This window comes from Protopterus annectens, chromosome 11.part0, assembly GCF_019279795.1.
Source record: "Protopterus annectens isolate FY-2018-M chromosome 11.part0, PAN1.0, whole genome shotgun sequence".
Taxonomy (NCBI): Eukaryota; Metazoa; Chordata; order Ceratodontiformes; family Protopteridae; genus Protopterus; species Protopterus annectens.
Genome location: NC_056745.1, coordinates 1431070086 through 1431094804, shown reverse-complemented (window position 1 = coordinate 1431094804; position 24719 = coordinate 1431070086). Strand labels below are relative to the sequence as shown.

At 40.0% G+C, this 24719-nt stretch overlaps 1 protein-coding gene across 7 annotated transcripts in view; it reads left to right on the top strand.

The window, feature by feature from the left end:
- The window catches only part of LOC122815888 (ankyrin repeat domain-containing protein 26-like), a 2190206-nt gene that overhangs the window by 1673200 nt on the left and 492287 nt on the right, over window positions 1-24719 (top strand). For 6 of the 7 annotated variants that reach the window (XM_044088730.1, XM_044088728.1, XM_044088731.1 and 3 more), the window contains 4 exons: window positions 10981-11074; window positions 11262-11312; window positions 12039-12116; window positions 20320-20454. In XM_044088730.1, coding sequence (XP_043944665.1) covers window positions 10981-11074; window positions 11262-11312; window positions 12039-12116; window positions 20320-20454 — 358 coding nt within the window. The remainder of the gene's footprint in view (window positions 1-10980; window positions 11075-11261; window positions 11313-12038; window positions 12117-20319; window positions 20455-24719) is intronic. The other variant, XM_044088729.1, reaches the window with a different exon arrangement.

Sequence of the window (24719 nt, the reverse complement as noted above, 5' to 3'; positions counted from 1 at the left end):
ATTCCATTCCACTTTTGTGATCTTTTTTTTTTTTTGTGACATTGACTATGTTCGGGTATCTTTTCCTGAATTTCTCTTAAATATGTTAGGGGCTGTATTTTTCATACTGATTACTATGGCTTTCTTCTCTTAATAAATTCAGCACTGTATCAGATCTCTTTTTTTTTCTGTCTTCGTGCACTTTTGTTGCAACTTTTTATAACCTCTTTTGTTTTATATCTTGTAACACGTTCTCTGTCACTTCCTTCTCCAAGCGGTAATCTTCATTTAGGAAACATTTTATTATGATCTGCTGCATTAAGGATCTTAATTTTTTATTTGCAGTTTTTGACAGGTTTTCTTGTGCAACTATTTTTCTTTCCGTTAACTTCTTTCTTACTGTTGTTACATATCCACTGTATGGAAATTCTGGTACTGTTGCGTAATAAAAACAATTCATAATCTCTTTCTTGCCTTCGGTATTCTTCTTTGTTGTCTCTATGTATCTTGCTTGGCTTATAGCTTTTTGATGTTTTTCTGGACTTTCATCTTGGGGCCACTTAGCCCTGTGGTAAGTATATTTCCATGTTCTGAGAACTGTACACTTTGTTTTCCAGTCCTGACACCCATACTTCAGGAGTGGGTACTTTTTTATCTTGCGACCAGTGTGTACACCGGGATTGGGTACATTTTTTATCCTGGGACCGGTGTATACACCAGGAGTGAGCACTTTTTTTTATTTTGGGACCAGTATAGGAGTGAGTACTTTTTTCTATTGTGGGATTAGCGCATACTGCAAAAGCGGGCACTTGGTATTCCTGGTGCCACTGCATACACCAGAAGTAGGCACTTTTTATCCTGGAACCTGCGCATACACCAGGAGTGGGTGCTTTTTGTATTCTAGGACTGGTGCTCACACCAGGAATGGACACTTTTTATTCTGGGACCACTGCACAAACCAGGAGTGGGCACTTTTTTATCCTGGCACCAATGCACACACCAGAAGTGGGCACTTTTTGCATCTTGGGACTGATGCTCACACCGGGAATGGACATTGTTTTCCCCTGGGACCAGTGTATACACCAGGAGTGGGCACATTTTTTAATTCTGTGACTGGTGTACACACTAGGAGTTGCCACTTGTTTTTTTAATTCTGGGACCGGTGCACACACCAGGAGTAGGCAGTTTTTTATCCTGGGATGAGTGCAAACAACACAAGTACACTTTTTTTTATCTTGGCACCAGTGCACAGTCTTCTTTTTTATTCTTTAACCTACCTTTCTCTGTGATATATAAAATGTAGTCTAAACATCATTGTTGTCTTGCTGACATTTTGTAAAATCAGGATCCACGTGAAGGTGCTCATCAAGACTTGCAGATGAATTCAGTTCCAGCAGTGGTATTCTCCTCTTGCTGATTCCAGCTCTGTGTTCTGACTCATTTCTTCTCTCCATTTGAACCCAGTTCCAGCTCTCCATTCAGACCAGTAGCTATGCAGAGAGAAATAATCCATAATAATTCAAGTTCCACAGGATAAGGAAAATAAAAATAAAACCTTCCAAATGACTACAACCTCTCTTGCTCAAAATGAAGACACCCCCCCCCCCCCATGCAACACTGTATGAATGTGTTATACAGCTATGAAATTTTAGAAGAACATTGGCACAGGACCAGCTAAGGCCTTCTTATTGAGGACAGAACTGGTGAAGAATCTGTTATGGGGATTAATCACAGATAAGGATGGTAAACCAGATGTTATGCTTTAATGGTGGTATTTACTCTTTGAAGTTGTACTGATATTTAAGTATTCTTAAATGCTTACATGCTCAGAGGTACAAGCATTGGCGTGAAATTCTTCTTACACTGTCTTTTAAATGACTGCATCCCCTTAAAGGTTAATCATTATGTTATGTCTGAAGTAATCTCATATATTTTTGATAAGTCAGTTTACTCAACAGTCTTCTTCACCAAATATGAGAAGAGAGAGTAATAACTTTTTACATACCATGGATACTCATAGTCGGTAATATTGTGCACTATACAGGCTAAATGTGTAAGGAAATTAGATTATCTTCTTGTCTTTTTTATTATTGCTTTATGTGATAAAGATACTAAAGTAAACAAGTGCCATTTTTCTTCTTTCTTAGTTTTAAGAAACGTGGGCATTACAATGTAAAATGAGAAGAAAGGTTGGTCAACATGTTAGTTAATATGCTGTAGTCTTGGCTTGCTGGTGTGGGGGTTAGGGTGTAAAAGAACACAGATTATAATATGCATGCAGTTGTTAGGTTTTATAAAGTGTTTATGTCTATAAAACCTATAAGAATCACAAAGGTGTTGCTAAAATTGATAGATATGGATCAATGTGGTTTTTTTGGAGGGGTGGTAACCATTTGACAACATTAATCAAACAGTAGCGACGCAGAGGGAAGAAGAGTGTAAGAAAATACCACTGTTGTTGATGGGTCTTGTTGTAGAGAAAATATTCAGCAGAGTAAGCCGGGATTTTATGAGTAGGGCAATGGAAGCATTTGCATTCCCAGATACAATAATAAGGTTAATTAGGGGGATGTATGAGGGATCAGAGGCAAAAAATTAAAGTGGAAGGGTTCCTTTCTGACTGAAGTTGTGTCTGAACAGGGGAAACAGACAGAGGTGTCCTCCTTCCCTTTTATTTGCTTTATATTTATAGCCATTGGCAAATAAAATAAGAGACTCAAAAATTAAAGGACATAATTGGTATAGTAATCGAGAAAAGTTATCTTTATTTGCAAATGACATTATTTTATACCTGATAAAACCAGAAAAGGACATCTCAGTGTTATGGAACATCTTGAAACATTTCAAGTATTTTTTGGGATATAAAATTAACAACGATAAAACAAAGGCCATAGTTGTAAACTATGAACTTGCACATGAATTAGTCCAGTAATACCCATATTTATGGGGACATGATAAAATGAAGTATTTAAAAGTATGGATTAAATGGATTCTATTATGGCAGCTAAGGATGTGTGGGAAGACACTAAACAAAAGATAATACAAAAATTGCTAAACTGGAAGCTCTTGTTTGAGTATTCAAGATACAAGAATTGAAATGTTTGGTTCCTTTAGTTTGATATACAGGTCAGGCATATTTTTTTATCAAGCAGAAGAGACGTTGACAATAATTAATAAAGAGTTGAAGGAATTTATGTAGAAGGGAAGGAGGGCAAAGGCTCATGTTTGAATAATTTAATCCTTCCAACACAACAAGGTATTTTAGGATCATTTGATTTAAATGGATATTTTAGAGCTACACAGTTAAGGCCCATAAACATAACACTTGCAGACAGTTATAATTCAAAATAGAAAGGGATGATGATGCATGAATTTGTTTGGGGAAATTGAAGAAATAAACAGAGAGTGGAATTTTCGATGCAGATCCTTAAGGAGTATAACAACAGTCATACAGAATATTATATTCACAAAGTAGCAGAGATTATTGTAAGAGCTAATTCAAAATGAGAATAGAGAAAGGAGATTTGCTGATAGAGCTGAATGCAGTTTGGGGTACAGAGAATAGGTATGAGGGAGCTGGAATTTATTGGAGAAAACTGGAAAAGCAACCAAGGTATTGTGAGCAAACAACTAGAGAGGGAAATATGATAGAATGGGAACAGGCCAAGAAGATGAGTACTGCAGGCTAGAGATTGCCTTCCCTATCAGGGATTGATATCAGAGTATAGACAAAAAGAAAGAGAAAGGGATAGGGGAATCCAGAGTGAACGGCCTGCTCTGATAAAGTTTTTAGTTGAATCTAGAACTGAAGCTGCTGTTAAAAAGGGATAATTAGCAGGGCATATAAAATATTGCATTATTACTGTAGGACTCAATCAGAGGGGGTTAGAAAAGATTGGGAGGAGAGGCTGAATTAGCAATTCACAAGGAAAGGAGGGAGGACATATGTATAACTGCTAAGTATGCAACAGAGTCTAGAAGATTTAGAATTTTTGCTTGGAAATATTTGCATAAGTATCTTTATACCCCAGGCAGAGTCCAAAGAATTTTTCCTCAGGTAGGTGGGAAATGTAGAAGGTGTGATGGGGTAGAAAGAGGTAGCTGGGGACTTAGGTTTTTGGGAGTGTAATGAGTTGGCAAACTTTTAAAATTCCCTACAGAGTACTCTGTTGAAAATATTGGGTGAGCAGATGGATGTAACTAAGGAAATTATTTTTTGAGCTGGGATACAAGATCTGAACTGCCTGTGTATAGTAACGCCTTGCTAATTTTATTTCTGGTGGCTGCCAAATTAGCAATTACTAGAAAATGGAAATGAAGGTGTAAACTAACTGTATTTCAAGTACTGAATATTGTAACTGAGATGAAAGAACTGGAAGTGGGATCTTTAGAAAAGGGCAGGAGCAATTTACATAGAAAAAAGTGGACATTTTAGGAACAGTATATTTAGAATAATGTTTTAGAGGTGAAAAGTGATTTAACGCATGGTAGGAATTCAGTAATTTATGTAATGTTGGCTTGATGATAGTTGTACAAAAAACATGTGATGCATAATGTTTGTAACTAGGAACATGTTAACATAGTTTGTTTTCTTTTACATAAATGTATGTTTGCCTACGTCTTAAGTGAGAATTCAATAAAGGTGTTAAAAATGCTACGATTTGCTACTACTTTGGTCTGCCCCTAAGAAAATTCAGTTGTGCGAGGATGCCTGCTTTACCAGTATACCTTCATGGGAGAGGTGACGGTAGCAGTAGTGATACACCACCTCTACCTCCCTCTTACTTATTCAGTTGTCATTCTTATAAATTATTGTTGGTACTTTCTGGTACATTATTTGTTTTTCTTGTTCATATACTTTACACTTTTCTTATATACTTGTCTTTCACGTGTGCTCTTCTATCGGGTACATGCTGGTGCTACTTTAAGGGAACAGTCCATATCCACACATCATTACTAACACTAACACTAATCTAAGACTACTATTTGGCATGTGCAGGAGGGATGCGTCCATTGTCAAAACCCAACACAGTTTGATGAACAAACTCGCTTGTTATGATTTCCTCTCTGAGGGATAGCTCCCTCAATGATCTGCTGTTATTGTGGATGTCTTCATCCAGTATACTATGTTATACCATAAACATTTCAATTTATACCAGTTTTTATTTCTTGCTATGTGTAGTCTGGTCTTTAACTCTTGCAGCTGCCACAGTCTCTTGGAGGGTGCCACATTCCTTGGTTTTCCAAAGACAGTTAAGATACTATTTGAGCAGGAGAAAAGACATCACAAAGATTGAGCATCTGTTTGCTGCTTTTCTAAAGGGAGGCAACAGAACTTAGATTTTATTATAGTGGTTTATCTCAAAGTAATTTACAAAATAGATAAAATTCAGCCAAGCAAATGTTTGTTAAAACAGCTAATGCATACATAAAGTTCAGTACTTACGTGAAATAGACTGTTAAGAAACTAATTTAACTAATATGCAAGTTGAGGATAATTATACTAAAATAAAATATAAGTTTACATCAAAATTAAAACAAAAAAATCAGTATTTGAAAATCATAGTGCAGTTTTTAAAATAACAATTACAAATCCAATGTATTGCATTTTACATAATTACATATATGTAGTATACTTTCAGTTTAGCCTCAAAGCAAAAAACAATAATCCAATAGAAAATAAAAACAAAATACATACAATTCAAGCACGGGCACAAATGCCCTTCTAGTTTGCCAGTATACCAAAACACTTGTTCCCATAATTTGTCCAGGCTGTTCTTAAAAATGTCTAAACTAGTACTTGCTTTAATGTAATTTGGTAGTCTGTTCCATGCATCAGCTACTCTGTTAGAGAACCAATTAGTACACTTCTCATTCCTATAGTATCTTCTACATAGGTTGTCTAATGATTCTCTGGTACTTTTTGATAACCCCAAACATTCTCAGAGGTAGTTATCCCTAAATGCCCTATATACCTGAATAAGATCTCCTCTTAGATATCTGTAAGAGACACTGTACAAGTTCAGATATTTTAGTCTTTCATAATAACTTAGATTTTCATATCCGTGGATGCCCTTGGTATGTCTCCTATGTACTCTTTCCAGTTTACTCATGCTTGTCTTCTTATAGGGTTTCCATACTTGTTATTCAATACTCAAGTTTGGGTCTAATGTAACTAACAAACAATGACTTCATTATTTTTAATTTCCTAGACTTTATAAATCTTTTTATACAACCTATAGTTCTATAACTGTCATTAACCAATTGGTTAATATGATTAGAAAAACACATAGCCGAATCTGCCCATATACCCAGGTCCGTAAATGAGTCTACAGTTTCAATCACTGCATGCTGTATTAAATATTCACCTTTCAGTTTATGTCTCCCAAATCTCATATGCTTGGTTTTTGATGTATTTATCAACATAGTATTCTCCTGTGTCCAAATGGTCAATTTAGTCAAGTTATTTTGGAGACATGCCTTATCTGTAGCACTTGTAATCAGTTTACTCAATTTCAGGTCGTCTGCGTGTAGACTGTAGAACACCTCAGATGAAAAAGTTATGTCTGAAAGATACAATCTAAACAAGTAAGGACCTAGGACAGAGCCCTGCGGGACACCGTGACTGTAGCCAAGGATTTCACCTGTCTAGCTGCTGTATGATACTTGCCATGTCCTATTTGTAAGCCACGCAGCTATTCATCTTATCAAGAGTACAACAATACCCAGTTGTACTAATTTATTGATCAATGTTTTGTGTATGACCCTGTCAAATACTGAAGTTAAGTCTATATAAATTACATCACAGCACAATTTTTCATTCATAGCTGTTATTTGTTATAAAATGGAGAATAGATAAAAACAAAGTTATCTGCCACAGAACACACCCTTCCTAAATATCTGGCATGTTGTTTTGCCTTGAGCTAATATAAACACAGCAGAATACTTTAGCATCCTGTCATTGTACATTTCACAGTGGCTACTTCCAGTTCTTCTACTCATTGTATGCATTTCTCTGGTTCAGATCTGTTATAGGCCACAGCATGGACTAATGTTCAGAAATACTTTAAGCTTGATGCCCACTTCAGAGGTGGGCAACCTTTGGTACAATAGTGTGCTAAGAGATCTTATAACGCTCCTCAACCTTGAAGTCAGTCTGTTTAGCTCTGACTTCTTCTTTTTCTTTCAACTGTTCCCATTAGGGGTCCCCACAGTGGATCATCTGTTTCCATTTCTTCCTGTCCTCTGGATCTTGCTCTGTCACACCAACCACCTATATATAGCTCTGACTGTATGCTACAATTTTTCTGTAGATGTCCTGTACAGAGATAAATGGTGCAGCTGAGTGATGGCATTTACCAGAACAGTGGGCAGGAAGGGGAGGGTGGGTTCATGTCCCAGTCTTGAGTAACTATATTGTGGTCCCTTTTTGGATGTGGACTTGGAATGCTGCAGAAATTTGACTTACACTATATCTTGAATGATTATTATTTGTGTGTATTTGCTATAAGTTTCACTAATATTTTCTTGCTGGAAGAACTAAAAACATTATTAGCTGGTTTTAGTGGAGGATTTCCGTGATAGCAATAAAATTAGAAAAGACCAACCAACGTGGGTAAAAACAGCAAATAATTTATTAGGTAGGTGCTTTCACGCACTAGGCACTTTTTCAAACCATACAGAATGGCAAAAAAGACAGCATTTAAATAACAAAAAGAACAATTATTCAATCAGTTAATAAATCAGTTTGTGTGATTTTAAAACTAGCTTTAAAGGTACATTGCCATTAAGGCCAAAACCTTTAGCGGCTTGCAGTGTAATAATCCATTTTAACTCTGCTACCTCTGTTCTGTTTATCACATCACCTCCCCTCATATTTTTAGCAACCAGTTGCAGTAACATAAAACAAAATGTGTGTGTATTAAAAGAAGCTATATGCTTTGCAAGAATATTAGAGGTCCCCCAGATGCTCAGTAATCCATTTCTTAAAGGGACGGTTTGTTTGTCCAACGTAAAAACACGAGCATCCCTTGAAAGCTGCTAAATTGACCAAATCCTTACTTTTGCAATCAGCATAAAGTTTTGGGGTGTATTTTTTTCATAATGGTAGGATGAACAAAAAATTATCAGAAGAAATCAAGCCACAAGCCTTGCATTAGCAACATAACAAAAACACATCATCCACGAATGTCCTATAGTACATAATATGCTGGAGGAAAAGAAAGGGAGAGTGAGACCTTTTTTCTGTTGTAAACTTGAAGTGGGAACTTCGTCATCTGAGGTTGTCATTAATACATCTGATAGCACTAGAGTTGTTCTTACCTACTCTAGCGATGTTGGTTTTGTATGCAATGTTATCAAAAAGAACTGGCCAATACTTATGGTTGATGATAAGATTAGAAATATTATAGGGGATCAACCACGTTTTTGTTTTAAGAATGAACTGTCCTTTAAGAGACGACTGTGCTATAGTCATACCACAAAGATCATTTTGAAGTCAGATGGAGTGGGTACTTTTCCATGCGCTCATGCAAGGCTTGTGCCTCAATTTCTTCTGATAAGTTTTTTGTTCATCCTACCACTAAGACAAAATATACTCCAAAGCTTTATGCTGATTGCAAAAGCACGAATTTGATCTATTTAGCATTTTGCAAGGGATGCTCATGTTTTCACGTTGGAAAAATGAACCGTCCCTTTAAGGAACAGATTCTTGAGCATCTGGGGGGCATACTTGATGTGAGACATATAATGCTCTTGCAAAGTATATAGCTTCTTTTAATATACAGACTTTTTGTTTTATGGTACTGCAGTTGGTTGCTAAAAATATGAGGAGAGGTCATGTGATAAGTAGAACAGAAGTAGCAGAGTTAAAATGGATTATTACACTGCAAACTGATAAAGTTTTGGTTTTGGTCTTAATGGTAATATACCTTTAAAGCCAGTTTTAAAATCATGCCAGTTGATTTAGTAATCAATTGAATGATTGTTCTTTTTGCTATTTAACTGCTGTATGATTTACTGTTTTGTATGGGATGAAGAAGAACCTAGTGTGTGAAACAGCTTGCCTAATAAATTATTTGCTCTTTTTAGCCATGTTGTTGGTTGGCCTTTTCCATGCTGGATACCTTGTCTGAGGATTTCTATGATACCCAGAGTTACTTTGGTTGTAACATGAGATTGCAATTGGCTTAATCATGGGTGCATTCTTTTACTAAGAAATTCAGGCTGGATTACTGGTGAGTAATGTGTTATGAGTATTGCTGCTGAAATATCTTCTTTGAAGATCTGCTGCTGTTGTGAGTACAGTAGCACAACTGTTTTTTTTTCTGCTTACTTAAGTTGGTAGAATCACTGTGTTAGAAGTACAGATTCAGTGTTATAGTGTCCTACATTATTTTTAGTATAAATGTGATTTATTTTCTCTTTGCAAAGAACTCATTAGACATAGCCTGTTTTCAGTGAAACAGGCATGTATGTATATCATACAAAACCCAGATTCATAGTTATTCCAAGTCCACCGAGTCTCATGACCCTTTACAACTTGCTAATACTCTTCCTCAGGCTGCACCTTCTTTCTCTAGGAGGGCCATACCAATCAACCCCTGATTAAATTTATGGATACCTTTCCAGTCATGTAGTTTTTTAAAAAGAAAGCTAGTGGGGCACACTACCTAAAATGCAGGGGCAGTTTATTCCAGAGACTTGGGAGGCACTGGGTTATAAACCTGTCCCTCCCTCATGTTTTATATATCTGTTGTTGAAGATTTAGGTCCCTGGATCTAGTATTACAGGTTTGTAGGTGTTTACTAGTATAACAAACACAAGGTTGTTGGAGATGTTGGACGTGTGGAGAAACAGGAGGTCCAAGACAATCAGTTGTCTGGTGGTGCCATAAGCGAGACAGAGATCTGCCCTCCAACCTCTGTAAGACACTGAGTAAAAGGAGAGAGCTTCCAGCCTCTGTTTGTAGCTCAGGGACTTTAGGCCTGCAACCATCTTAGTTAAGAACTTTTTGGGACTTAGTGTTTGACATGTTTAGCATGATGCATCTCAAACTTTCCACTTGCCAATTGGCCTAATCTGTAATGAGTATAACGGAGTGATTACCTCTTTAGACCTTGATGATATTCCTGTGTCAATTAGCTGGACTAAATGTAAGGGTTTCCTGACAGCTCTTGTCACATCATCACAATAAAGGACACTATTAACCCAAGTATCTTGGTCTTTGACTACGTTTTCATTCTGTAGTGGGGTGTTGTCCATACAGTATGATGAGGGGTTGTCTACAAAAAGGGGTCTATATCAGATCGTCGAATGCTGACAACTTCGAATGTCAAAAAAAAAAAACTCAAAACCCAAAACAAAAAAAAAAATGCTCGCACCCCTCACACCCCCCGCTACTTAAATGTACCAACTCTGAGATCGCACTACAGTGCAGTAAAGGGAAATCTTCCCTTCCCGCACTCTTATGGTGATCTCCGTTATACGTTTCAACATTTTTACACTTCGAACTTTCAAGTTCAAAGTTTAGTGCTTCGAACTTGTCAGCATTCAACATTATGATATAGACCCTACAAAAACTGTTGATTACATTTTTTAGCATTTAGATTGAGCTAGATTTTAGTATACCATGATTTTACTAGTGAAAGTTGTTTCTGCAGGGATTGGGTGTCAGAGGATGACCTAGCCCCCCTGCCCCAGTTTGCAGTCATCTGCAAACTTTGTCTTTCAACCAGTTTTCTACCTATCTTACCACATTTGTGTCACTTTTTAATGTATTTAGTTTTTGTATGATGCCAGCTTGAGGAATGATGTTGAAGGTCTTGGCAGGTCAAGGTGCATTGGATGCACTGTATTGCCACCATCTACAACCTCTGTAACTCTTTCTAAGAAAGAAAACATTAAAGCTTCTGCATTTTTTGTAAAATTACTTTTTATGCTGTTTTTATATGTTTTTTTTTTAATTTTTCATTAAATGGATTTTACATGCTAAAATTTAAGGCTCGAAATAGAAAATGCCAAATTGGAAGCTGCAGTTAAACAACAAGCAAACAGAACAGAAGCAACTCAGAAAGAGCTTCAAGAGTCTGTTATGGTATGTGGCAATCCCATTTAATTTTTCACTGTTTTTCTATCCCTGTTCCTTTAAATGAAAAATCTGAACTGTTTGAGCATAATGACCCTAAATACAGCTAGATGAATGTATCATTTTTAATTTTAAAGACTTTATTAATAGCACTACTAAACTGATATACCACAAACTACTAATATCTCTTTTTCAGAGGCCACAGTGCATGACTGAAGGAGGGGATGATCTTTATGAAGATTCTCATGTTAGTGATCATCATCCTGAGCATCATTTTCTTTCCTTTGGGGGAGTTTTTTTTTTTGATTTTTGGGTTTTCTTACTTCAGTATCACCAGTTTGCTGCAAATTTCCTTGTGAAGTGGGGCATAGAAATAACCTATAGAAATACACATAATTTCATTTACAATATTTATTTGCATTAAAATGTTAAACTTCTAGAGAAAAATGTAAACGTTTATTCTTCTTCTCTAAAAATACTGTATTGGATATTGCTAACTGAATTCCTTATTTCTGTGGCCTTTAAAGTGCACACTTTATGTGTGTCGTCATGTTCTTTAGTTGTATACCTTTTTGAACATGAACTGCTATTAATGCAGCAAAGTGGAAAAGTTTTGTGCAACGTAGGATTGGTAATGGGATTAGAGAACTAGTTCAGAAGCATGATGCATGCATTAACATTTCTGTATTTTACTGCAATCATTTGCTAATTGGGTAACTGAATTGATCTTTGTGGACTTTTTCAGATCCCACCCTTGCTAAAAGAGCAAGGTCAAAGAAATTGTGCATGAAGTGCTTTAGAGTAACCAATTATTTGTGTGAGTTTTTACATCAGTTAGTCACGTTTGTGTTTCTTTGCAATGTGAATTGTTTCTTTTCAGTCTTATTTCGTATATTGTAGAGCATCTTTTTAGTTTTTTATTAGTTCTTGCCATGCTTGGGACTAGTAGTAATTTTTTAAATGATAATTGTAGGTGCGAAATAGACTTGAAGATATGATAACGAGCTTGCAAGGGACAAAAATCAATTTGGAGGAACAGCTGAATCAACAGGTCTGTTAATAAAACGATATTTGTTGTAGTAAGTGATTGTTTCGCATTAGATTAAAGGCTAATTATTTGCAGGTATAACTTTAATAAGTAGTACTTGAGACGAATATAAGATTTTGGTGCACTGTTATATAGAAGTAGTTTACACAAAGGACATTTGAACACATTTTTTAAATGATAATGTTACATTCAAAGCTCACTGATTTGACTTTGAAGACCCCATGCAGTGAATACAAGTTTGGATGTTCTCTTCTGATATCCTTGTCTTTCAGAAACAGCTCTGCAGTATGTCTAGATGCCTCACGTGGGGGCACTTGACGTGATATCACTTGCTTATCCCTCGTGCTTCTCATTTCTTTTCTGTTGCTCACATTCTTCAGGTTTCAATGCTAATGTACATCATTGGAGAGTTCCTGTGTTTGATGTCTTTGAGTTTAAAACTTTCACTTGTTCTTGCAGTCAACAGATCTCAGGTCAGGACTGATGACAGTTCTGTTTCTCTGCCTGTGAGGCACACCCTGTGAAGAATTTGTAAGAGTGACAGTGCTATTGCCTGGATGTGCACAGGAGGAGGCGTAAGAGACTAGAGGTTTTTATTACTTCATTCTCTGTGGAATCCTGTGAGAGTAGTCTGGGTAAATGTTCCAAAGATGGTTCCCCCTCATGATCTGAGTGCAGGGCCATGTTCATAGGTTCATAGGTAGGTACTAGGCTATTAGCCCTAGGGCCTTATATAAGCCTAGCCAAAAAGGTACCCTGGCAATTCGCCACCCAAGAAAATCATTTTTCTGTGCCCCTGTCAAGCAGAGCCACAGAAGTGATCCCAGGGTGAATTTCCTATCTCCCATCCAATCATCAAGATTTTTCTTGAAGAGTGCTAATGAGGAGCTTTGTTTGATATAGATAGGTAGTTTGTTCCAGAGTATGGGAAGTCTCTGGGACAAGAATCTATCCCTCCAGCATGTTCTGTTTATTGTGATAACAAGGTTTAGGTCCCTAGAGCATGTAGCTTGGAGGGATTGGGGTTTCCTTAAGTGGAGCCTGTCCAACAGCTCTGGGTTTGACATAGCTTTGTATGTTAGGCAGAGATCACCTCTGAGTGTGGTGGTGCTGCCGTAGCGTTGTTGCCTCACAGTAAGACGTTGTCCTGTACGATTCTCAGCTAAAGCATCTTTTGTGTGGAGACATGCGTGAATGGGCGTACCTTCGTTGAAGGTTGTGCATCAGAGCTGGCAACTCGGCACGTAAAAATCTACTGCCAATCATTAGCGGACTGGAGTTCCGCTGTGGCGACCCCTAACCGGGAAAAGCTGAAAGACACAACACAACAACCTCTGAGTAGGCAATATGCGACGGAGTAAAGCTGGAGTTTTTTGAGAAAGTCTGCGTAGGGCATCTGTTTGAGGCCGGTAATCCTCTTCGTGAGGTATTTCTGCGGCCTTTCCAGTTGTTGTAGATGTCTTGTGAGGTACATACCAAAAGGGGCACTGTATTCTATAATGGGTCTAATGAGTCACGAGTAGAGGGGAACAGTGACGTCTTTTTTCATGGATGAGAAACCTTTTGTGATGAGGTGTGCCACATAGAAGGATTTCCTGACTAGTGTGGCGATGTGATTATCAAAGGAGAAACTGCTGTCCACCTGTGTCCCAAGGTCTCTTATCACACTTTCGGTGTTAAGTAGACTAGCACCTATGTGGTAGTTCATGGGTACAGAGTTTTTACCAAAAGGGATGACAATGCACTTTTTGGCATTGATCTTGAGGCCATGGCTTTGACAGCAGGCATCTGTCTCAGTGAGGCCCTTTTGTAGGATGTCCACATCGTTAGGAGTTTCGATTATGGCTCCTAGTTAGCAGTCATCTGCGAACTTCATTAGCCAAAGACCTTCTGTGTTAGCCTGTACTTCAGAGAATTAGATACCACTGGTCTGAAGTCGGATTTGGAGTCTGCTGCTTTCACAGTGTGGGTTCTGTCAGTGAGCCAGTTGGCAACCCATCTTTTGACATAAGGGATTTATACCTAGTTTACTGAGTTTATCTATAATTCCAGAGTGGGGGATGGTGTCGAAAGCCTTGGCGAGATCTAGATAGGCTGTGTGAACCACCTTACCCTCATCTATGGCTTTAGTGACCGTTTCAAAGAAGTCTATCAGGTTTAGAAGACATGATCTGCCTTTTACAAACCCGAATTGGGTGGGGTCCAGAGTTTGGAGATTACCAATGTCATTGTTTATAAGTTCCATGATGATACATTCCATAGCCTTGCAGACCAGGATTTCTCTTTTGGTGAAAACTTGCATACTCTCAGGGAGCATTTTCGTTGGGAAATTCAGGATTTCTCTGATTCTAAAAAGAGGCTTAGGGATTTCTTACTCCTGCCCCAGCACAGGCCTTTAGCCATACCTCCTGTACTAGACATTGTTGGTGATGCCTTTTCGGAATCTAGCTTGGCCCCTGACTCTTTACCTCCTGCTCCCAGAAAACCTGAGATATTACAGGGTGTCTGACTCTCACAAGTTCCTTTTTAAAAATCCGACTGCGGATCCTGAGACCATTTCACATGGACCCAAGGGCATTAAAGCTACTGTTGCCAAAAATCCTACCCCCTCTGATAGAGACTCCAGGGTGCTGGATAGATGGGGTAAGAAGGTATACACTTCTGCAACTTTGGCCATTAGGGTCTTAAACTGCCAGTTTCATATGTTAAAATATCAGCAGCATATTATTGGATTGCTTAAACAGAAAATTATGTTGATTCCTGATTGTGCTGAAAATTAGGATTTACAGGATTTACTGCATTCAGCTGAACAAGTTGGAAAACATACTTTGCAATGTGGTTTTGATTCACTAGAGGCATCTTGCAGGGCTGCTGTAACTGGGTCTGTACTTAGAAGGCATGCTTGGCTTAAGTAGCAATCCTTGCCAGATCATGTTAAAGTGAAATTACTGGATGCTCCATTAAACCAGGACCGCCTGTTTGGCAACAAGGCAGAAGAAGTTCTTAAAAAGATGGAGGGAAAAGCTAAATCCATGCACACTGTTAAAGATGTTTTACAAGTACAACCTCCAAGGTTTAGTAGGCATTGGCCTTCCAAAAACTGGTCCTTTCCTGCCTCTTCCAGACCTTCTCAGTCCAAATCCAGATCCAGCAGAGCTCCCAGGCTTCAGTCCCAGGGTACCCACAGGACTTGAGCAGTGGGGGGCCACTACTTCCAAATCTGGGAGTAATAAAACTTCCCACTATGGTAAATTGTCTCAATGACTTCTTTTTAAACCTTCCAAGCACTTCTCAACTGACTGTCTGTTTGGGGAAAGATTGCTCTTTATGCAAAGAACTGGGAACTCATTACCCAGGACAAATGGGTTCTAAATATAGTGTCCCAGGGATACAGATTTCTCTTCCACACGTTACCAACACCAAGTGGGTGGTCAGATCTACCCCCAAATCATTTGGGCAGAGGCCCAAAAGCAAGTACTTTCTCTCTTAAGCATGGGGGCTATTCAGTTGGTACCAGAAGAGGAAAAGGGACAAGTTTTCTACTCTAGACTTTTCCTGGTACCCAGAAAAGACAATTCATGGCGTCCTATCCTAGACCTGTCTACTCTAAACACCTTTTTGGTGATTCCAAAATTCAAGATGCTGACTCTTCAACAGTTGCTCCCTATGGTAGCAGGAATGGCCTTAGGTCAACTGGTGGCCTAGGCAAAAGGGATCCACAGCACCCCCCACCACACCACCCAGTGCTCTATCCTGGTCTACCTACACCAAACATGTACTGGAAAAATGACCCTTCTAGAGTGGCACCCTAGGCGGCTGCCTAGTTGGCCTATGCCTAAGGCCGGCTATGTATGGTAGGCAAAGGCACCTGGTTGGCAACACTAGATTTAAAGGAAGCATACCTGCACATCCCAATCAGGGAATCTTGCAGAAGATACCTACTCTTCAAAGCAGGCTACACGCACTATCAGTTCTCTGCACTGCCCTTTGGCTTATCTACTGCTCCCAGGGTATTCACAAAGTGCCTAGCTCCAGTCATTGTACTTTGCAGGCAAAGAAATATTCAAATATACCCATACCTGGACAATTGTCTAATTCAGGCAGAAAGCCAGGACATACCTTTGAATCATCTGGCCTTTGTACAAGGGGAGCTAACTTGTCTGGGGTACACTATAAATGAAAATAAATCACATCTGGTACCCTGTCAACAAATTATATTCCTAGGAGCAAGCTTGAATAAAACTTCCCAGATGGCTTTCCTCACGCCAGAGAAACAAATTCATTTGACAAACTACTTCAAACTAGTGGCCACAAAAATCCTGCTATCTGCAAGGCAAATACTACAAGCCTTGAGGTTCATGGCCTTTTGCATTCTTCTAATTCCATATGCAAGACTGCATATGAGGAAACTACAATGGTATCTAAAAAGCCTATGGTGTCAACATTCTCAGGATCTAGAAGCAATGATTCCTATCATACCTTGCCTACGCCTAGAGTTCCTTTGGTGGGCAGAGGCCTACCACCAAAACAAGAAACTACCATTCACACTACCCCCTGCCACCCAAACCCTAACAACAGACGCATCAGACTATGCATGGGGGGCTCACCTGGCAAGGACGTGCATTCAGGGCAAATGGAACCCAAGTCAAATGCACCTGCATATCAATCAAAAAGAAATGTTAGCTGTACAGAATGCTCTGACAGCCTTCAAGGACCACATTCTTCCAGGACAATTAGTGGTAAAGACGGACATCACTACTGTTATGTGGTACATAAACAAGCAGGGGGGGTACACATTCTTTCCCCCTCTGCAGACTAGCCATGGCATTATGGAACACAGACCTGAACTACCAAGTGCATCTACAAGCTCAATTCCTGCCAGGAAAACTAAATACACTAGCAGACAAACTAAGCAGAAACCTCATGGACCCACACGAGTGGAAACCTGGAACCAAGGATTGTCAACATGCTGACAAGCAAATGGGAGAGCCCAGATATAGACCTGTTTGCCTCCCCCCAGAACTATCAGCTGGACAAATTTTGCACAAGGACTCCCCACAAACAAGCTTGGAAAGTGGATGCTCTGTCCTTCAGCTGGAAAAACCTATCAGTTTATGTCTTTCTTCCTCTGCCTCTGCTCTCCAAAGTACTACTAAAGATCAAACAGGACAAACCAAGGATGATTTTGATTGCACAAGACTGGCCACGCCAACACTGGTACCTCCTCTTGCGCAGTGTGTCACTGTTGGCTCCATGGCACCTGCCTCAGACTCCTACCCTATTGTCTCAGCAGGAGAACCAGATTCTGCACCCTCAGCTTCAATCACTGAACCTTGCAGCCTGGCTAATTACCTAATCTCTCCTTTACCATCCCTCAGTAAACCAGTGATGGATATCATTTTAGAGGCAAGGAGGCCTAGTACTAGAAAATCTTATGCTGCGAAATGGAAAAGATTCTGTACCTGGAACCAGTCTTAAGGGATGAGCACAGCAGCACCCAATTTACCTCAGATTTTACAATACTTAACTGAGATGCTTCACAAGGGCCTGTCTTTCTCCTCCATCAAAATTCACGCCTCAGCCATTTCAGCTCATTCAGCTCATTTAGCTCATTATAACACAGAACCTCCCCTCTTCCCTCATCCACTGCTCAAGCAGTTCCTCAGAGGGGCCAAAAATTTACGACCACCCAGGAGAGCTCCAATTCCAGCCTTTGACCTTAACTTTGTATTGGAGAAACTCACTCTTCCTCCTTTCGAGCCAGCTGCTACTGCAGAATTAAAATTCCTTTCTTGGAAAACAGCTTTCCTTTTAACAGTCACTTCAGCGAGAAGGGTATATGATTTACAGGCCCTTATGGTAGTGGAGCCTTTCATCATCTTTCATGTGGAGAGGGTGTCCCTCAGGACCAATCCCTCCTTTATGCCCAAGGTGGTATCCAGTGTGGCCCTTAATCAGTCCATTCGTTTGCCAACCTTCTTTTCTAATCCACAGAACAAAGGGGAATGGATACTGCACTCCTTAGATATGCACAGACAACTTAGATTCTACTTGGACAGGACTAAACCTCAAAGGAAATATGAACAACTGCTGGTGGCATTTGCTGCAGGGGCAGAGGGGAAGGCTATTTCAAAGCAAACCATTTCCAAATGGATAGGCCATTGTATTCATTTCTATTACAAGCACCATGGAAAACCTATCCCACAGGGGATCAGACCACACTCAACCAGGGCTGCATCTACCTCTACAGACTTTCTCAGAGGCGTCCCTACCAGGAACATCCTAGAAGCTGCTACCTGGAGTTCTGTACATACTTTCACCAAGCATTACTATCTGTCAATGTTCTCTAAATCCAGAGCTGGCTTTGCCATTGCAGTCTTGCATGGCCTTTTAGCTGGTCCTAATGCTATCTGAATTCCTCCTCCCATCCTTAGCTTTGGGAATCTACCCAAATGTGATGACTGCAGCAGTGAAACACGAAGAACATAATACAGTTGCGTACACTTACCATAAATGTAGATGTTTGAGTGTATTCACTATTGCAGTCCTGGTTACCCTCCCTCCAACCCCCTTACTTCTTTTGGCTATACAGATACTCTCCTTTACTATGCTCAAAAGGTTTTTGGTGTATTTGCTTTTTTGTTGGAGGTATAACCATATATATTTATAGATTTAATTGCTTCCCATTAGGGGGCACCTGACATCTGGGGCAAGAAAAACTGATGTAATGGCGTTGTCTGCATGTATTATATCCCTGACGATCTGAAGTCATGGAAGAAGGGACAGCAACTGACACAGGACCCAAGACTTTGTTAATCAGGCCGACTGAGGGCTACTGCAAGCAGATAACCCAAATGTGATGACAGCAACAGTGAATACACGCGAACATCTACATTTATGGTAAGTGTACCCAACTATACTGTCTCATGCTCCCTTCCTTCTTTCCAACATTTTCCTTTGAAACACTGGAAAAGGTTTCAGAGGTACAGTCTATCTGTGGTCTTTATTACCAGAAGAACAAGAAGCAGAATCTGTTTCTGTTTCACAGCCTACATTTTGTTGGACAAACTTTTGTATTTCCTCCTTAGCATGTATTTCATGAAAAAAATGATTTTTTCCCTTAAGGGAAGAATGCCTTGAAGACAGCTGGGTATAGTACTTTGAATCTCACACCTGCATCGCAACACTCCCTGAATAGTGGAATACATTTTCTCCTCTTCTGCCTGGTGTACAATGAGTAATCATTCTCCACAAATACTCTGCTGTCTCCCACTTTTAGTACTTTGTCCTTCTGCTGCAATTTTATCAGAATCAGCTCCTTCTGCTGGTAGGATTGCATCTTTAGTATTAAAGGTCTAGAGTGCTTTCTCATAGCCAAGTTTAGAGCATACACACGATGTACCCTTTTGACTAACAACTCCTGCCGTGGAATATCAGCACAGCTTTTTTGTGCTTTCATAAAATTAATGCAGTCTGTTCCTTCCAGTTGTCTGCTATAGCTGAAAATCTCAGGTTTTCCATATGTGCTCTTTGTCCTCTAATTATGTTATTTTTTGAAGCATCTCTTCCTGAGCAGTCTAATATTTAGCCAGCCTTTTCTTCATTTCACTCTCTGATTTTTGCAGCTTTATCACCTCATCTGAATATCTGTTTAAAACTTCTTCCATTTTTCCAGCATTTTTGTTGTTTGTGTTGATTTACTCCATCAGTTTTTTATTTATTTTAACCAGGTCTGTCTGCAGTTGTCTTATATCTTCCTGTAGGTTAGTGGAAGTTATGTCTGGATGTTGCATTGCTTTTTTCTGAAGAGCTACAACACTTTCCACAGTCAGTGTTTCTTCCTCACTTTCTGTAGTGATTTTTTCCATGTCCTCAGTATTTCTTTTTTTTTCTGGCATCCAAGCAGTACACTTACTAGCCAGTTACTGAAATTTACTCATAAACACAAAAGTCTACTGGCCTTCTCTGCTGAGTTTCTGTTTACACAGTGGGAGAGCTAGAATTAAGCTGCTACTCAGTGCGCAGCCATCTTTGAAATCCAAGACTTCATTCCTGTCTTGATTTAAAAGACACTGTGCAATCATGTAGTCATCAACCAGTGAGTGCTCATCTAGGCATTTCTGCAAAAGCATCATAGTCAACGTGTTATTGATGCATAATGTAGGTTATTGATCTCTCTGTAGACTAAAACTAGTTTTTGTTTTAGATTCAAAAACAGAACGTGTTGTCATTGAGTGCTCAAGATTCACGTAACCTGTGGGAAGAGGAACTGAAGACTAAATCAAAACTGGGGCTCCGTCTTACGCAGCTAGATAGAGAGAAGGCTGAACTGGAAGGCCAAGTAAGCTGCACGTTGCAAAAACACTCTATTTCATTCCTGTGTGCATGCTGGGAAGTGTGGGCTGTATTTGCCTTTCTATTGTAATTTCATTATGCTACAAAACTAGAACTCTGTATTAGACCTCCATTTGCGAGAACAAATATTTCATATATTCCTTTCCTTCTGAAGAAGGAGCATTTGTACTTGTGTTATTACTTTATAAGTAGCCAGAAGAGACTGCAGGCACAGGTAATAATGTACTGAGTAGATGAGGACTAGACAGTATTGCATTATTAATTATTCGCACTCCACAAATGCTAAGGAAGATCACTTCCTGCATAGCCATAATAGTTACCTCTTGAACTGTTTTTAGCAAATTATAAATTAAAATGCAAACAATTTTTATATGTGTCTAGAGTCATAAATGGTACAAGAAAAGTATAAACCGCAGACAATCAGATCTTTGCAGTGGTAGCATCTATTTTTACACGTGTTTCTGTATTCATATACATACAATTATTTATTTATTTGTTTTTATTTTCATCAAGATTTTTCTTGAAAAGTGCTAATGAGGAGCTTTGTTTGATATAGATAGGTAGTTTGTTCCAGAGTATGGGAATTCTCTGGGTCAGGAATCTATCCCTCCAGCATGTTCTGTTTATTGTGGTGACAAGGTGTAGGTCCCTAGAGCGTGTAGCTCGGAGGGATTGGAATATCTTTAAGTGGAGCATGTCCAAAAGCTCTGGGTTTGACTTAGCTTTGGATGTTAGGCAGAGATCGCCTCTGAGTAGGCGATATGCGACGGAGTAAAGCTGGAGTTTTTTGAGACGCTCTGCATAGGGCATCTGTTTGAGGCCGGTAATCCTCTTTGTGAGGTATTTCTGCGGCCTTTCCAGTTGTTGTAGATGTCTTGTGAGGTACATACCAAAAGGGGCATTGTACTCTATAATGGGTCTAATGAGTGTCAAGTAGAATGGAACAATTAACTCTTTTTTCCTGGATGAGAAACCTTTTGTGATGAGGTGTGCTACGTAGAAGGATTTCCTGACTACTGTGGTGATGTGATTATCAAAGGAGAGACTACTGTCCACCTGTGTCCCAAGGTCGCTTTATCACACTTCCAGTGTTAAGTAGACTACCACCTATGTGGTTGTTCATGGGTACAGAGTTTTTGCTAAAGGGGATGACAGTGCACTTTTTGGCATTGAGCTTGAGGCCATGGCTTTGACACCAGGCATCTGTCTCAGTGAGGCCCTCTTGTAGGATGTCCACATCGTTAGGAGTTCAATTAGGGCTGCTAGTTTGCAGTCATCTGCGAACTTCATTAGCCAAAGACATTCTGTGTTAGCCTGTACTTCAGAGAAGTAGATACCAAACAGGAGAGGTCCCAGGACTAAAAGCTGTGGTACTCCACTTGTCACTGGTCTGAACTCAAATTTGAAGTCTGTTACTTTCACAGTATGGGTTCTGTCAGTGAGCCAGTTGGCAACCCATCTTGTGACATAGGGATTTATACCTAGTTTAGTGAGTTTGTCTATAATTTCAGAGTGGGGGATGGTGTCAAAAGCCTTGGCAAGATCTAGATAGGCTGTGTGAACCACCTTACCCTCGTCTATGGCTTTGGTGAGGGGGGTGTGGATAAGTTGATCCAAGGCATTGGAATTTATGAATTCCAAAAAATGTTGAGCAAAAGAGTTGGTATACGAGTAGTTTTCCCAGTTAATGGTGGGGCAGTTGAAATCGCCCATTATTAGGGTGTTGAGTTGTACCCTAATATTTTCCAGTGTATCAAGAAATGAGGAGTGGGAATCCTGGGGCATGGTGGGGGATCTGTAGCAAGCCACAATTTGGATTGCAGTCTTGCCGAGAGTTAGTTGCACTTGGATAATCTCGGCTGCATTATTCTGAGCAACTAGCCTGGAGGTGTGGCTATCCTTAGTGAATATGGACACACCTCCACCTTTAGTATTTTGGTCCAGGTTAGGTGGCCGAAAGCACTAATCCAGGCATTCTTTAAAGTACTCAATTGTATTTATTACGGCTTGGCAGTAACTTGATTAACGTGTAGCTATCATTCTAAGTCTTTTGGATTAAGCACTTGGGCTTCAGACCAGTTGTTTTACATTAGGAAGGTTTGTGGCCTGCACTGTGGTGGCAGCACAGGTAGCTTACATCCTTCTAAGTTGGGAACTGCTGATTGAGGGCTCAGTGTCTGTTATTCTAAAAGTGTATTAGTTCTGGTTTAAGCACTTGGGCTTCAGGCCAGTTATTTTACATTAAGAAGGTTCGTGGTCTACACTCTTGTGGGAGGAGAGGCTGGACTCTGCCCTTCTGAGCTGGGAATTTCTGGTTAAAGGCTTACAGTGCCTGCATATTTGAACTGTTTCTTACTGAAATTGATACACCTTGTTTGCTGCAGCATAGACTAGATCCAGGCCTGCTGAATCTAGCTTTGATTGTATGCTTGTTGTTTGTTTGCTTGTTATGTCCCTTAAACGCTAATTCCACCTAAAACGCAGCTTTTCAGTGCTTCTGTGGATCCCTAGTGATATCTGCATTGCTTACTGTACTTATTTCCTTGTTTCACTTGAAAAAAAAGTTGTTTGTCGTTTTTGCATTTAAGTTACCTGTAACACAGTCACAGGCTACACACTCAAGTGTGCTAGCCTCCTCTGTGTATTTAAAGTAATTCAAGCTCTGCATTTCTGTTGTTTCTGAAAAAAAATCCTTGTTTTCCCGCCTTTCTGAACTAGTCTAATCCAGTTTTCAGGCTTTGCTGAATTCAGGACTGTGGTAAAGGTTCCTGTGTTGCCCATATCATACTTGGATAGTTAGGCGGCCTCCTTGTTCACTGTGAGAGAGGGAACTCTGAGCAGCCTATCTGTCCCTGTAGGAGTGGTCCCAGCCCAGCAACTTGTAGCTCATTGGCCATTTTGGACTAATTTCTATCCTTTTTGATCTCCCTGGTATAAAAACTGCTTAGCGCAGTTTTGCACACCGCACAGCACTGTTTAGCTGTGGTTAAACTATTCCAGGCTCCACGAAGTCGGCACTTCAGTTTTTCCCTTGAAACCTGAAACACTTCAACCCAGTAGTAGGAATAAGGCAATTTAAGACCAGCACTTACTAAAACTAGCACTAGCTTACAGCTTGCACTTCAGCCCTATACTCAGGAAGTATAAGGCTCTTTACTCATCCAATCAGCAATACAGTCCCAACCATCTATTCAGGCATGTTCAAGGGACAGCTTCTGGTGTGCTCTCCGGTCCAGCTAGTGAATCTGGGCATCCTGAGGCAATGTTACAATTGCCTCATGTACACAGACAACCCCCTCCTCCTCCCAGCCAACACAAACATATGTGAGAGATGCAGCTACACAGCCAAACTGGAGGCTAAGCTCTCTCAACCCACGACTGGATCAACCAGTCTCAAGGAGAAGGGCAACACTAGCACCACATTACCAGACTCACATAGACCAGCCATAGCTGCACCAGAAAACAACTCTCAGAAACACACAAAAACATACTCGGAGGCTCTAAATAAGAACCTGCCTAAACAACAGAGACCTCCCAAGCATACACCCAAGCAATTCCCATCCCACAACAGAAACCAGGTAACACATACGTCACAACGTCAGTGTGCCAAGCAAAAACAGCCCCTAAGGCTAAATAACACACTAGTAATCGGTGATTCTATCATCAGGCACACAGATGTCCCACTCACTAGACTGAACAAGGAGAAGGTTACCGTAAGCTGCCTGTCGGGTGCCAGAATCCGCCACATAACACATGCACTCAGGTCACTCCACAACAAGTACAATTATGACTCTGTCATTGTACATGTTGGCGTAAATGACCTGAGACGTACCTCCCTGGACTACATGAAAAGAGACATGGAGGAGCTCTCTGACCATGTAGCCCAGGCTGGTATGACTCTGACTCTGAGTAGCATCCTGCCCTCACCCAAAATGATGCCAGCATACGAAGAAAAAAATGATCAGTTTCAACAATTGGTTAAACTACTGGTCTCATTCAAAGGGGATCCAGTACTTGTCAGCCTGGGACGACATGCTTGACAAGCCACGTCGCCAGAGACGGCTTGCACCTGTCGCCCCTGGGCTTTCGAATACTGGCCAAGACTCTTGCCGCCCCAATACTGCCTTTTTTAGGCAAGGCTCAAAAGACAAACCCGCCTCCATAAACAACAATAATAAACAAAAACTGAGGGTAATGCTGCTCAACGCCAGAAGTCTAAACCTCAAAATACACGCATTCAAGGCTCTCCTT